General features: G+C 33.9%; 2 protein-coding genes across 8 annotated transcripts in view; one reads left to right on the forward strand and one right to left on the reverse strand.

Moving 5' to 3' along the window:
* LOC106882520 (uncharacterized) overlaps positions 1-4418 on the forward strand; it is a 26773-nt gene extending 22355 nt beyond the window's left edge. For 5 of the 6 annotated variants that reach the window (XM_014933234.3, XM_089347409.1, XM_089347408.1 and 2 more), the window contains 5 exons: positions 184-289; positions 1474-1840; positions 2763-2830; positions 3753-3798; positions 3905-4418. In XM_014933234.3, coding sequence (XP_014788720.2) covers positions 184-289; positions 1474-1840; positions 2763-2830; positions 3753-3798; positions 3905-4100 — 783 coding nt within the window. In that variant the 3' untranslated portion in view covers positions 4101-4418. The remainder of the gene's footprint in view (positions 1-183; positions 290-1473; positions 1841-2762; positions 2831-3752; positions 3799-3904) is intronic. The other variant, XM_052978548.2, reaches the window with a different exon arrangement.
* On the reverse strand, positions 3999-14381 carry LOC106882525 (exosome complex component CSL4). 2 transcript variants are annotated; one of them, XM_089347411.1, is made up of 8 exons: positions 14224-14381; positions 11138-11256; positions 10057-10128; positions 9565-9653; positions 7442-7475; positions 6714-6763; positions 5388-5470; positions 3999-4667 (listed from the first exon to the last, which is right to left on the reverse strand). In XM_089347411.1, the coding sequence occupies exons 1-8, from the start codon at positions 14249-14251 to the stop codon at positions 4555-4557; spliced, it is 588 nt and encodes a 195-aa protein (XP_089203537.1). In that variant the 5' UTR covers positions 14252-14381; the 3' UTR covers positions 3999-4554. The 2 variants fall into 2 exon arrangements, with proteins under 2 accessions (XP_089203537.1, XP_052834509.2); XM_052978549.2 differs by lacking the exons at positions 3999-4667; positions 5388-5470; positions 14224-14381 and adding an exon at positions 13313-13572 and having other exon boundaries at positions 6568-6763.
* Positions 14382-14606: the final 225 nt, after the last annotated feature.

Below are 14606 nucleotides of genomic sequence, written 5' to 3' on the forward strand. Positions count from 1 at the left end.
AAGGAAATAAATTGGTTTCTGTTTTTGCTGGAGTAGCATGATAGTTGTCTCCAAACTTTAGAATTATTAGAATCATATGCACCAGGAAAACTGACCTAAACAGACAAGTAGTCTATACACTTTACTTTGTGTCAGATGTCTAAATTTTTAGAAAAATGATATTGGTATTTTTTCTTCTGTTAGAAACCTACTGTCCAGTGTCCTCTGTGTTGTGATTGGTTCAGACCAAAAGTGATTGAGAATCATGCTGCAAATTGTGGAATGTTTACAAGGCGAGAACTTCGTACAAGTAAAGATAATTTCATCATTAAAATACCATTTTTGTATTCACCTTATAACAGAAATTCTTTTATTGAATTGACTTTAAAGAAATTTTGGATCATTTTGGTTTGACGGGCAACACTTGTTTTCTTAACGAAACACTTTCAAACTTGGGATACTGGTAGAAGGTGTCATATAAAACATCTTTTTCTCTTAGCCTTCTTAACAAAAATTAGTTCTTAATAAGTTATTTCATGTTGTCGTATTTATGTAACTTCAACCAATCACTGACATCTATTCAGCTGAATACAGTTAGTGCTCTTTTTATAAACAATAATTTTTACCGGTGTCAAGAGTGTTATTCCCTGTTTAATTATATCATTATTCCCTAGTAAGGGTTTAGGGTTTTAGGGTTAGGGTTAGGGCAAAAATAACCCTAACCATGATCCTAAAACTAACCCTAACTCTAAAACCCTAAAGCTAAAGCCAGTACAAACGCACAAATGATGTCATAAATAAGAGTAACACAGGTAGTTGTTGTTGACAAACAATGGCACTAATTTTATTCAAGGGAAAAGATCCCATGACACCGTTGTTTACATTCCACACCATTAATTGTTTTCACCTCAATAGACATCAGTGATTGGTTGAAATTACCGAAATACAACAACTTTTTACATGAAATAACTTCGAATACAAAATTTTTTATCTGTTCTATAATACAAAATATACAAGTATACGAAGTTTGAAAGTGTTTCGGTACCAAAAACACTACATAAAACATTAATGAAAAATGTTGTCCGTCAAACCAAAAAGATCCGAAATTTTTTTATAGATATTATTAATTTGAAGAAAAAACATACACACAACCTTAGTTATTTTAATTGTTAATAAGCTACAGTGAAAATTTGCTGATCCTGCACTTACCTTAAAATTTAAAAGCTATTAATCTTTGCTGCTATTATTTACACCTAAAAGACACAGCTTCAAGGTGTATTCTATAAATTCAACTCTTTATCAGTAACACTTGTATAGCAACACTTTTAAAGCATACAAATTTTTCAAGACCTTTCTTCAAATACCAGTATGATGTTTTTCATAATTTATATTTATGAAAATGTTTTATATTATTTAATTTTTTGTTTCTATTATTAGAAATGTCACTAATTGCTGAAATGTGACAAGACTATTTTCCTTTCATTTCTTTTTCAGCTTCAGTTTCTCAACTTTTCTCAGATAACAAACCAAGTACTGACATGTTAGGCTGTGATGCAAATAGCAAATTATCTGAAATTAGTGAAAATTCTGCTGCTATCATATCAAATCATGAAAGAGTTGTAGATAATTTAACTCCAAATGCATTAGTCTCAGATATTAAGCAATCAGAAAATCTGCCATTTGCTAACAAAATATTGAATGAAAGTAGAAGTGAAATAAATACATTTCCAGTGTCAGCTTTAGACAGAGATCAACAGAGTCAGGGAAATGGTAATAGCTTGAAGATAGTCCAACCTGTTTTGGATCTTCCTTTCAATTCTATTAGCACTCACAAAACTAAACAGCCTGATACACCCGACAGGTAACTAACAGTGTTTTTTTTTTTTCTTCTTCAAATATGTAGGCTAGGCCAAAATTTATAAACACACACACATATTTAAGTTGACTGAGATTTCAAATTTCGCCTTAACAACATAAATTTGACTTTATTATTTGCTTTCTATAAGTTAACACTAACTACTATTTATATATATATATAATCATCATTATTGTTGTCATCATTTTTTAGCGTTCACTTTTCTATGCTTGCAAAAATTACTGAGTCAGATTTTCTACAGCTGGATGTCCTTGTTGCCAACCTTTCATATGAAATATTTTCCCTTGACCCAATATATTTTTTCATGAAAGACAAGAGACAAATGACCCTTTGTTCTGAAACCCAAAGGTGTCCTCTCCATTTATCTGAAATGATATTTCTACCATCTTATCTTTCTTGAGGGTCATGAACCTACACTTTTACACCTTAAACTGAGTCCATACAACCAGCTCCTCAAGCTTTCTCCAACCTCCTTCAACCTGCTCTTCCTAGCTTGACACAATGAGGCCACGAAACCCTCAATAAAGGGGCCATAATTCCTCCATAAATGGTAATTTTTCAATATGCTTCACATGTCAAAACTTCAATCCCCATTACAAAGATGAGTGATGAGCCTAGATATCATATGGGGGTTCCTATCTCCCAGCCATAAAAACCATGCCAAAACTGAAAGACATGGTCCTCCAACCCATCAAATCCTGTCAGATTGTCCAACCCATGGCAGCATGGAAAACAGATGGGAAATGATGATGTTACCTAACACAACAGACACCTGAAGAAGGTTGGAGAGTATAATGACTGAAACATTGTTACTATAGCAACCAAGATAAATAATTTTATAGATAACTTCATTGGGACAGACTTTGTTTTGTGAATGTAACTTAAATGAATTTGTTTATATTTTAAGTGTTACTCCTGAATTACTGGCAGAAGATTTTACTCAAATATCTGCAATTAACCCTTACAGTACAAAAGGTAACTAGAATGTCTTTTCTTTTTAAGTATATTGCACAAGTAAGCATAGGTGAACCAACTGAAGTGTACAACATAATACGTCAGAAAATTTGAACTTCTGACCGATTTGGTTAATAATAGTCCAACACTTCACTGCTGATTGTCAACTCCAGAGTTGTCACCATAGCTACCATACATCGGAGTTTCCTCTCATGCTTCTTTTGAAAGGTAGTCATTAACGCTAATGACATTTTTATTTTTTCTCATTATGGGAATAATTTAGAACAATTAAAAATTCTTTTTTGCTTATTACATCAAATGTGATGGTTTGCACTTAACTGTAAAGAAACACTTCCTAAACAATGGTGCCACAAAGTTGCCTAGGACGTGTATTTGGTTTATCAGCACTCCTCCTCTTCACCTACATCTCTGCCTTACAACCCTTCAGTTGTCACACCTCTATAATCCTTTGACTGATTTCAGATATTAATTATGTACATTTTATGAGATTTCATATAAACTGATATTAAACTTTCTTCCAGGATTCTTTCTAGTATTCTTATGGAGAAAGGATTTCATCATCATTGTAAATCAAACTGCACATCAAATTCTTTTTAACCCATTCTTCTAACGGAAAAATTAATTCAGAAGTGTTCAGAGACTTTGCATATTATAATGCTAAGATTACTTTTCTCATTCTAGATGCAAACATGTTATTCACTTAGTTCCATTTTTTTTTTTATAGAAATTTCAAAATCTCTGTAATAAAATTAGATATGTGAATTCTATATATCTCTTTTCCTTATTCCTCAATTTTAAATTCAAATTTCTAATCCTGCCAAATGTTATGAAGAAATGGTTGTCTCCCATGTAATAGCTACACCCACAGGGGGAACTGCATGCTTTTTCTGTGTGTATATGTGTATATTTTTTTTAATTATAGATTCTGTTGAACATTGGAAAACTAATTCAGAAGTTAAAGACACAAAGTAAGATTTAATTTCTGATTTTCTTTGCTTTGTTTTTATATTGGTATTGCTCTGATTTATAGTTGTAGATTATTTTGGTTATTGTAATATCTTTTTGACTTTGCAGCCTCACCATGAAACAGAAACGTTGTTACATTTGTGATGCTACCTATGGTGATGATAGTCTTTTTACAATGCATCTGAAGAGTTGTCGGGAAAAATACAAAAAACTAAAAGAAAAGTTTGAAAATAAATACAATAATAAAGAAACTCATCGAATAACTCGTAAACGGTCAAATGGAAAGTATGAAGATGACAAATGATCAAGAAAGAAAAGATGTGAAAAGTTTTGTAAGAAAATGAAAGTGCCTTCATTTGATAACAGATTGTTGAAAAGACTTATTTGTTAAATTTCATGTTCATGATTTAGTTAGCATAAAAATGAGTAATACTGGCTAACATCTAGTGGAGAAATTTGAAATTTTTCTTTGTCTCGGAGAGTGAAGGCATGAGATCTTGCCACAAAATTCTGTGATTATTCATTGTTTAGTTTCACCAAAAGGGACCACTTGTTATTGATTTCAATTACTTTCATTATTTTATATTTTGTGCTGATTAAAATATTTTTTCTGCTTTCTGTATGTGTGCACTTTCTTTTTTCTTCTTCCAAAGTTACTAACAACATCTAACATAAACAAATGGATGTCGGAACGATAATGAGCTAAACATCAACACGATAAATAATTTGATAACAACATTTTTATAAAGTTCTATGGTTTATTCAGGATTCTGTATATATTGGGGCTGAACTTTGGCTACTTTACGTTTTTCTTTTATTAAGGTATGTGGACACTGCATTTCCTTCCAGCTGATGGGTACCATAGGATAACCTAAAAAAAAACAATGGCCTAAGATGATTCATATATTTACAACTAGAGGATAAATGATTCTGACAATCCATAATACAGGAGGGTTTTCTTTTTCTTCATCACTATTCATATTCTTTCTATTTCTGATTTAATATATTCTTAAATAAGTTGGGATGAAGTGGAAAGTTATAAAGGAAAAAATTTAAAGCTTCTAAAGTTCTGAAGCACTGCAGTATTTCATGTTAAGGAGAGGGAGATCAATATGAATGAAACAAATCAAGGAAACCAGAGTAGAGGCAGCTCATAATCAACCAGAAGCATAGAGCAGAGGCTACCGCAGTAGCTACAGAATAGACAAAGAGAAGTACAAGACATCTATGAACCAGAGGTTGGAGCTGATGACTCAGTCATTTAAATGGCTTTTCTTTGGTGATTTATTTCTATTTAAAAAATCTTATTCTATAATAAAGTCTAAACAACATCCACTCTCTCAGGAAATAAATTATTCTCCTGGTGGAATAGCCAAGAGTAGTATATTGCTTTTCAATCTCCTTTCAGCTGTATAAAAGGAAAGCAAAGTGGGCTTCAATAGTATTAAGAAATAGTAAGCTAAACTAGTGTAAAGTGTCTAGTCAGTAACTTTGCTGTCTGCCACGAGTGTTCAACTTAAAGAAAATACTGATTAAACTATACTGGGATGGGGGTGGTTACATAAAAAAAAGAATAATTTAAACACTATACCTGCTTCACTGGTTGCGACTACTACTCCTAGTTCATTTTCAGCTGTGGTCAACAGATATGAATGTGCATCTCCCAGTGAGAGATAATCAAGTTAAGGATACATTAGCAGATATTCATTCACAAAATCAAGTTATGATTACAAGACATCGCTAAAGACTTACAATTTCAAGAAAGTGATTCTAAGAAGACTCTTGAAGTAGTTTCCTGTAACCCTCTGGACTCATAAAAGGTTTTGAACTCAGTATTGCAATCTCATGATGTCCAAATACAAAGTTCATCACTGATTATAGTAGTGACCTGTACTTCTTTATTGTTAAGTGGACTATACCTGGAAGAAAGTTAAGTTTCTTTACTGCCAACCTTCACCTGTTTCCTAATAAGATAGTATTTCCTCATGACCAGACATATTTTTCATGGAAAACTGGAAACAAACAACATTGCTTGTATGACAGTAGTGCTTACTTACAATCATCACAAGATATCAAGACAGGGACACATATATGAAGGCTTTCTTTCAGTTACTGTCTTCCAAATCCACTCGCAGGACTTTGGTTGAACTGAGGATATAATAGGACAAGGAGCTCGGTAGAGACATTGAACCCAAGACCACATGGTTGGGAAGCAAGCTTCTTAGCCATACCTGCACCTACACATTTGTTTTCCCTGCTGGTATGGATTGGATGGTTTGACCAGAGAGGTGCACCAGGCTCCAGTCTAACTTGGTATGGTTTCTAAGGCTGGATGCACTTCCTAATACCAACCACTGCTTTTTATGTGGCATCAGTACAGGACTCTTGCAGGCCAATCCTCTTCACCAGGGGATGCAGCCATAACACTTCTGCTGTGAAGTATAGGCCTTCTTGAGTACGATAAGGCACCAGGTATCTCAGTCCTTTGTCATCTCGTCTGAAAGGTTCAGCATTCTGAGGTCATCCCATGTCTTCCTGGGTCTCCATCTCCCATGTGTTTCATCAACTTTGAGAGATCAGCACTTTATGGAGCTGTTGCCATCCATCCACATCACATGACCAAATGCATTTTATGCTTTGCATGAAAACTGCTGAGGTATAGACAGTGATAGCTGTTGATATTTCCTTGTCAATAAATCATTCAGTAGCTCTGCACAAGTAGAATGAAAAGTCTTACTTGAAAACAGGAAAGCGTTCGTGACAAAGAGCACATTCAGCTATAAAAACAATGCTTCTATAAATTGTAATAAAATGTATTCATCTAACCCATGCTAGCAGGGAACAACAAAAGAAGATAACCAATGACAGAGTATATTAAATCATTTAAAATATTATGTATTATAAAGAAAAGGATACAACTTTAGCTACAATGATATCACCAGGGCGGAAACATTGATACATTTCAACCTAGAAAGGAATATAAATGTTAGAAATGGAACATATAAGAAGTTTTTCTTCAATTCTGGAGATTAATCAACCACCTCCCTAATGAAAATTGGATATGTCAGAATAATTCACTTAAATAAGTTTTAAAATATCAGTGGTAGTATCATGATTTTAATTAATGATTATATGACATTCAAAACATTTTTAAGAGGCTGAAATGGGGTTCCTCTGAAGGACCTCTACTATAACTTTGATCAACAGGGTATGTAGCTCGGAGATCAGGTAGATTCTCCAAGTCAACCCACTACTTTTCCACATTGAGAGGTTACAGTTTCAGTATTACAAATATGGTCAGAATATCGCAAGAAAAAAATCACAAGACATTCTTCGAGTTGAGTCAACCAACAGATCACAAGCAAGACGGTTGAATATCTGTAGGCTCAGTTGGTCATGCTTGAGAATCCATCAGGAAATTTAATGACAGTAACTTCTGAGAGGATTCTATGGAGGAGGTACCCGAAGACGATCCTCCTAAGGATAGTGAGCAGTGAGAATAGATGGACAGATAGATTTTTAAATAATCATGTTTTATAAAAATATATTTGATAACCAGATATAGACTCAAATCAGAAAGTTGATTTACTAAGAACACAATTTAAACCATCACAAAAAGAGACAAAGAGAAATTCGGTCACCTACTTTGTCTTTCTCAGTAGCTTTCACATCTTCTTTCCTGTCAAAATTAGAGAAAAACTAATGAAATATCAGATAGAAACATCCCAGCTATGAATCATTTTAAACTATTCAATAATTAAGAACCAATAACAATAATGTTCTAACAGTACCAGTGGAAATTCCATGATTATTTTGAAAATTGTATGATGAAATTGCATTTTTCTGAAACATTTGATTCTTGAGAATATGTGAAAATTCACATAGGGGCAATTAATCAATCAATCTATCTATCATATTCTACTTACATTTCTGTCAATGTATGTATCTGTTTATAATAACAATACAAACATTTAAACCAAATAACTAAAAAAAAAAGAAATAATTAAAAAAATCTAAATAATTTCAGTGCCCCAGCCTTTGGGCTACTACACATGAAAAGGTATAAGTAACATCCACAGCTATTTGCTAAGGTTATTTCACTTTAATTTAACTATGTATCAATATACCTAGCCAGTCATCTTTCTATCTCCTATCTGTCAATGAATATATCTATCCACAATATTCTTCTTTAACCTCTCAGCACAAACACACACACACTTTCTCTCTCTCTTCATTTCTTCCTTGAACTAACCATTTGACAGCATCTTAGTGTAATAACTATTACTTTACCCCCTACTTCACATCGTTAAACTTCTCTCCTTCCTTTTCTCTCTCTTCAGCTAACCACATGACAGCGTAACGCATTTTGACCTTAGCATATTAATATATAGATTCTCATAAGACACAATTCAGTTTCAATACTGCATGCAATAAAAGTAATGGTTACAATTATTCACATTTCATTCGAAGTTGCACTTAGAAATTTCATTGCTTTTATCAGGGACACAGTACAGTGCCAATAAGAAATGAATTCTTATATTCTCAAACCAGATAGCAAATATCATATCTCCTTTCCTTGCTCTTTTCTGTCTTGCAAGTTACTTGGCAACCTTGTTAGTGCTGATGGCATGATTAATGAACCCAATACACACTATAAAGTGATTGGCATTAGAAAGGGCAACCAGCCATAGAAACCATATCAAAACTGACAAGGAACACCACACTACAGCCCTGTTACTCACCAAATCCTTTCAAATTGTTCGGCCATGCAAGCATGGAAAACAGGTGTTAAATGATGATGATCTTGCTAATAGCTAATTTTATTAAAAAATTGTTGTCATTAAAACGTAAATGTCAAGATATATCCATACACCACACAATCCAATAAGGCAAAACTGCAAATTACATCTCCAAGAATGAGATATGACCTAATTTATAGAATTCTTAGCCAGGAATAAATAAATTCTCTTTTGAAATCTAGTCAAAGAGAAAAACAGAGTTAAGCTTTCATTTTGGAGCAAACAAAAGAGCCTCTATGTAGTTGCCTGACCTGCAAACAATAGCAGATGAATTTCTCCCAAACCACATCCTAAAGTTTTTAAGAGAGAAAGGAAATTAGATAATGTAGTCCAGGATACACTAGACCTGATAGTCATGGACTGTATCTTTTTTTTTTTATTGTAGGTCTTGTCAATCAAGGCTAAGCAGTTAAGTATCTTGTATATCATACTATAAAAATATTTAAATATTAAGGGTAAGAATCCTGTTTTCTACATAACAGAAACTGGGTAATATTTTCATGACAGATAAATTCATATTTGATTAAGAGATATTTACTTGGAAACAAGTTCTGTTAGGTTGCCAATGATCTATCATAAATTTCTAGGAATTAAGACTGTCATACACAAATTGAATCCATCTTCCTAACTTTGCTGCAATTGTTACTTAAATATACAAACATAAACTTGATGCAACATTCTCAGGGTGCTACATAAGACTTAACACATACATCTAGCACTTCCTGATGAATATGCAAATAATGCAGGATATATTCTTTCTATTGATTTGTTCCGATTGCAAGTCGCTTCCATGTATTTGTCTATATACCTTCATGTCATATGTCAGATCCTATCCAACCCAAGTCAGTATGGAGGATGGATCTTAAATGATAAACAAATATGAATTGGTACTATTTAAGATATTAAACCAAGTGAAGTAAATAAAATTAAAAAATAGAAATATATTTTCTTTCAGAATCATCAACTTACCGTATCATTCCTCTAAATGATTCACGTAATCTAATTTTTCCAACATTCATTATAGAACACTTACAAAATCGAGGGTTCACATTAGTTATCTGATAAAAAAAATAAAAAAAATCATATATATGGTTATAGAAATAAATATGCGTCTGTCTATGTGTACAAAAGAAAGAAAAAGATATTCAATATTTATTAAAATTTTAAGTTTCATTGTTGCTACTTTGAAATTTTCTTTCCAAGGAACAGTAAACTTAGGAAGAGCAACAGAAGGCAGATTTTATTTTGGATATGCATTGTCTCATTTACTTTTAATTAAAAATAACAAAACAAATTTATGATATAATGCTAACTGCCATGTATCTCTTCAGAAGCAAGAAACCTGCCCTTGCCTCCTCTTTCATAACACTTGTTGGATCCACTCAAACGATCTAACCCATACCAGCATGAAAGGACATTAAATGATGATGGTGATGATAGAATGTTTAAGGACATTTTTACCTTTGCTGTAACTAGTGCATCAACTGATGGCACAATATTTTCTGTTTTAGTTGTGCATACTTCCACCAATGTCTACAAAAAAAAATTTTTGGAAAATCAGCATTTTCAAAAATAATATATTGTGTATATTCATGTGTCTTAAATTCAAAGTTTACATCTGAAAGCTTTGTCTTTGTATAAAATGTTAAGGAGTATTAACCACAATAAGATATGACAGCTATAAACACCAAATAATGTGAACTAGCTTGAAAATTTGATTCTACTTCATAGATTTGGTATGCAAGAAGGCTTACTACTATTCTACAGTACATGTATACATGACTCCCACACACACACACAGAGCTATATAGTTAAGTAATTAACTATCAACCTAATTTTGATAAGCATAAAGCTTACTGCTGAACTGAAAAGTAATATATTTTTGTCTTAATTTGATTGAAAATTAAATGAATGAGATAAAGCTTCTGAAGGTTTCTGACAAAATAAAAACAGGTATCTAAGAACATTTGTATTAAATGCGCTCATAATCTGGTAGCAATGTTCAGCTATCACTGTATTAGCTTTTAAGATTTCAAACTGGACATGACTTGATGTAATCAATTTTAGGAAAGTACAGCATGAGAATTATGAATTAACTACAAAGATCTTGATATAACTATAACAGATATTATGAACACCAATTCGAGACAAACATACTCCTTAATATGAAAATAGGAACTACAAACACTGTAATACAATCAGTAACGCAATTATCCTACAAGTAATAGAGACTTGGTTGGAGTCACACCCGTAAGCTAACAGCTCTTTTCTATTCTATATTGTGCCTATCAGGTACAATAAGACACAGCAGATAAATACTTAATAATGTAAAAGGGTGTTGGGTAGAATAGATTTGAAGACATATATATATACACATGTACTAAAGCTTCATTCTGTTGCTACAAGTATTTTATTGTTAGCTGTAAAACATTAGTTGCAATATTTTTTGCATCCTTCAACTTACAAGGCAATACAACACTTATGAAAAACACAGAACTGGCAAAAGAAAAACAAAATGATTAATCATTAAAGTATAACTTACTTTATCTTCAGTGGTTTCTGTATGAAGGAAACCTGCTAGGCTTGAATAAATATAACCATTTCGGATGTAAGTCCCATTTCCACTACATTTATCATCAGTTAGTTGACAAAGCTTTTGCCCTAAAAATCAATATACATCTGGATCTTTACATATTTCAAATACACAAGCATATTTTAACACCACTAGAAACAGTTTGTTTACTTAGTACTAAAGTATATTTGCTATAATAAAAGAGAGAGAGAGAGATTAAGCTAGAAGTTTAAAGAAGGGAATTATTACTTCTTGGCAACATATCATTTCTCATTCCATGCAAAAAGCTGGCTATTAGCAAGTGTAAGATTAATAATAATAATTATTAATTTAATTCCATTTTCCATCCTGGCATGGGTTGGATGACTTGACAAGAACTGGCCAGAGGCTGCTACAGTCATATATGCTGATAGCAAAAGATTTGCATTTGGCTACAAGAGGTTTTCTTGTTTTATTGTGATCAATGCTACAGCCAAGTGCCATATAGTGAAAGGACCTACTTCATCGATATCTCATTGAGCCAAGAGGCACCAACAAAATTTGAACTTATTAAGGAAGTTAATATGTGATACCCATCAGTTCCAAAAGACCCATTATTGATGGAAGAGATCAATCTACTAGGAACCCAGGATTGGACATCTCTCATTGAAGGATTCCTTGCATTCAACTCACTGGGGTATTATCTGAGTTCTCTATCTGGCCAGCATACCGCAGCTAGCGGACCTCCCACTTAGTGGTCAGAACTAAATCTTGTTTCACAACCTCTCACCTTCAGGGCCTGGAACACCTGCACTCTCCGGGACAAGAGTGACATTAATCGACCAGAATGACATACAGCCCTCGTCTGCAAGAAACTTGCTCACTTCAACATCAACATGACGGCCTTGAGCAAGACTAGGCTTCTTGGAGAAGGCAGCATCAGAGAAGCTGGTTCCAAATACACCATCTTTTGGAAGGGGAAGAATCTTAATGAACCACGCATCCATGGAGTTGGCCTTGCCATCAAAACGCAAGTTGTGGACCAACACAGACTCATCCCAACTACCGTCAGTGAGCACCTGATGACTTCAGATCACACTCATTTGGAACCAATTCCTTACGCTGATCTCTGTGTATGTCCCTACCCTCACATCTGAAGATGACATCAAGGCTTCATTCTACAACCTGCTGGACTGCACCATCCAGACAGTCCCCACACATGACAAACTCGTCGTGTTGGGGAACTTTAACGGCAGAGTCGGCAGTGACTATTGTCTGTGGAATGGCATTCTTGGCCATCACAGCATTGGGAAATGCAATGGCAATGGCCAGCTCCTTCTGGGTCTTTGCACCAAGCAAGAACTTGTCATCACCAACTCCCTACCCAACAAAAAACAAACTGGAAACACCCACGGTCTAAACACTGACACATCTTCAACTATGTCCTGACATGATCTAGGGACAGACAAGATGTACGCATCAACTGCTCCATGCCTGGTGCAGATGACTGCTGGATGGATCACTGCCTTCTTATTTTTCACCTTGACATCAAGATCTGCTGCCCACCAAAGTGGGTCTCAGCAAACATCCCTTGCTGACACTTTGACTGCGCCAAACTCTGGGACTCACGGGCATCCCAAGACTTCAAGGAATCCATTGAGAGACACCCAATGGACCTCCCAGAGCCAACCTCCATTGAGGATCGCTGGATCAGCTTTCATGAAGCCATGACTGCTGCGGCCGAGGAAACAATTGGCTTTACCTGGAAGAAGGACCAAGACTGGTTTGACAAGAATGTCGGATCTTGGGAATTTTCCGAAAGTCCTCTCCCCACAAATTACTTTATAGTCGTAATGTATGCAGTTTCAAAGGTATTTCTATAAAATTTCATTGAAAAACCCATTTTCCTAAAAGTTATGAGGGAAAAACTTGAATTTTGTGACTTTTCCGAAGTCCTCTCAGCACCCTCCCGTTGCTTTGCGCGCATTTTTTTTTTTTTTTTTTTTCATATTCGTTTCCTACACATTGTTTTACACCCATTCCAGTATATTTTGGGAGATTTTCATTTCCGGGTCAGGATGTAAACATTAACCCAAATGTCTTTATAATCGTAATCTATGCTGTTTGAAAGGTATTTATATAAAATTTCATTAAAAAAAATAGAACCTTTTTTCCTAAAAGTTATGAGGGAAAAACTCGGATCTTGAGAATCTTCCGAAGTCCTCTTCCCCACCGCCGTTGTTTTCCACGCGATTTTGTTTTCATATTCGTTTCCAGGTAATATTGCAAACATGAAGTATTATGCCCTTTTTTTTTCTTAATGTTACGTCGCCAATACAGCGCTTTGCTCCAGTTACTTGCCCTGAACCACAGAACTGATCATTGACCACAGAGTATTAAAATGATCACATTGTCCATAAATCTTTCAATATCTACTCATGTTTATCACTTGCTCTTCTCTCTCTATCCTCTCCTTGCACAACAAATGTTTTGTTTACGACTTTTACTCATTTCACATTTACCACCATCGAAACGCGTTTTCAGAAAATTTCATAATTGGAATAAAATTGCACTAAAACAGGCAAAAGTGTAAAGTCATTTGACTTCAGTCCTTTTTTCACTCCTTCTTTTTCTAAATTAAGAAATAATGCTGTCTTCAAAAAGTTGTTTAGACATTGATGTTCAGAGATGAGTGTTGCAGTCACATTCATGTTAGATAACCAAGACATGTAGTATAGAACTGTTCAATTTCATGAAAAACACGTGCTATTTATACAATAAGAATAAATGAAGTTGAAATTTTGACATAAAAAAAAATAAAATCTAAATTAGAGAATATCATAAATTAATAAGTTATAGTAAAGTTCTGAAAATATTAATAAAGAAATACAAGGTTCAGGTTTAAAACAGGATGAAGGAATCTAGGCATTCCTATTTATATTTTAAATGTTTAAGAAGCATTAAAATGAAATTTAAATTGCAGTTTAAATAAAAGTAGTATTTTAATATAGATAGTAAAAGAATATATTGTAGATACACAAAGCTTCATATATAATTAGAAATAATCGGTTACTCACCAGGTAAACATATCCCTGACTTCAACATGTTGTATACGAAACTATGGATCAACAAAGTTTACATATCATTATCAGAAGCCGCTTAGGAACATTCCCGCCACCTAAGGTAATTGTTTTGATTTGAAAACATTGAGTTTCGAAATTATTTCACCAAACATCCAGGTAACAAAAATGTATTAGCTAATTTCCGTTGATTTTTTTTTTTTTTTAATATCGTTAGAAAATTCTCAGCTGTTTGCTTTACTTTTGTTTAAGTAAATAATCTATCTTTTAAGTGATACCAGCACCGGCAAGGTCACCACATAACTCGCAAGACAAAGATCCCTCGACTGAGATGGGAAGTGGTGTTGAAGGAGGTGGCTCTGTGTCAAGTAATGAGGGTT

Source organism: Octopus bimaculoides, chromosome 2, assembly GCF_046866305.1.
Source record: "Octopus bimaculoides isolate indiv1 chromosome 2, ASM4686630v1, whole genome shotgun sequence".
Lineage (NCBI taxonomy): Eukaryota > Metazoa > Mollusca > Cephalopoda > Octopoda > Octopodidae > Octopus > Octopus bimaculoides.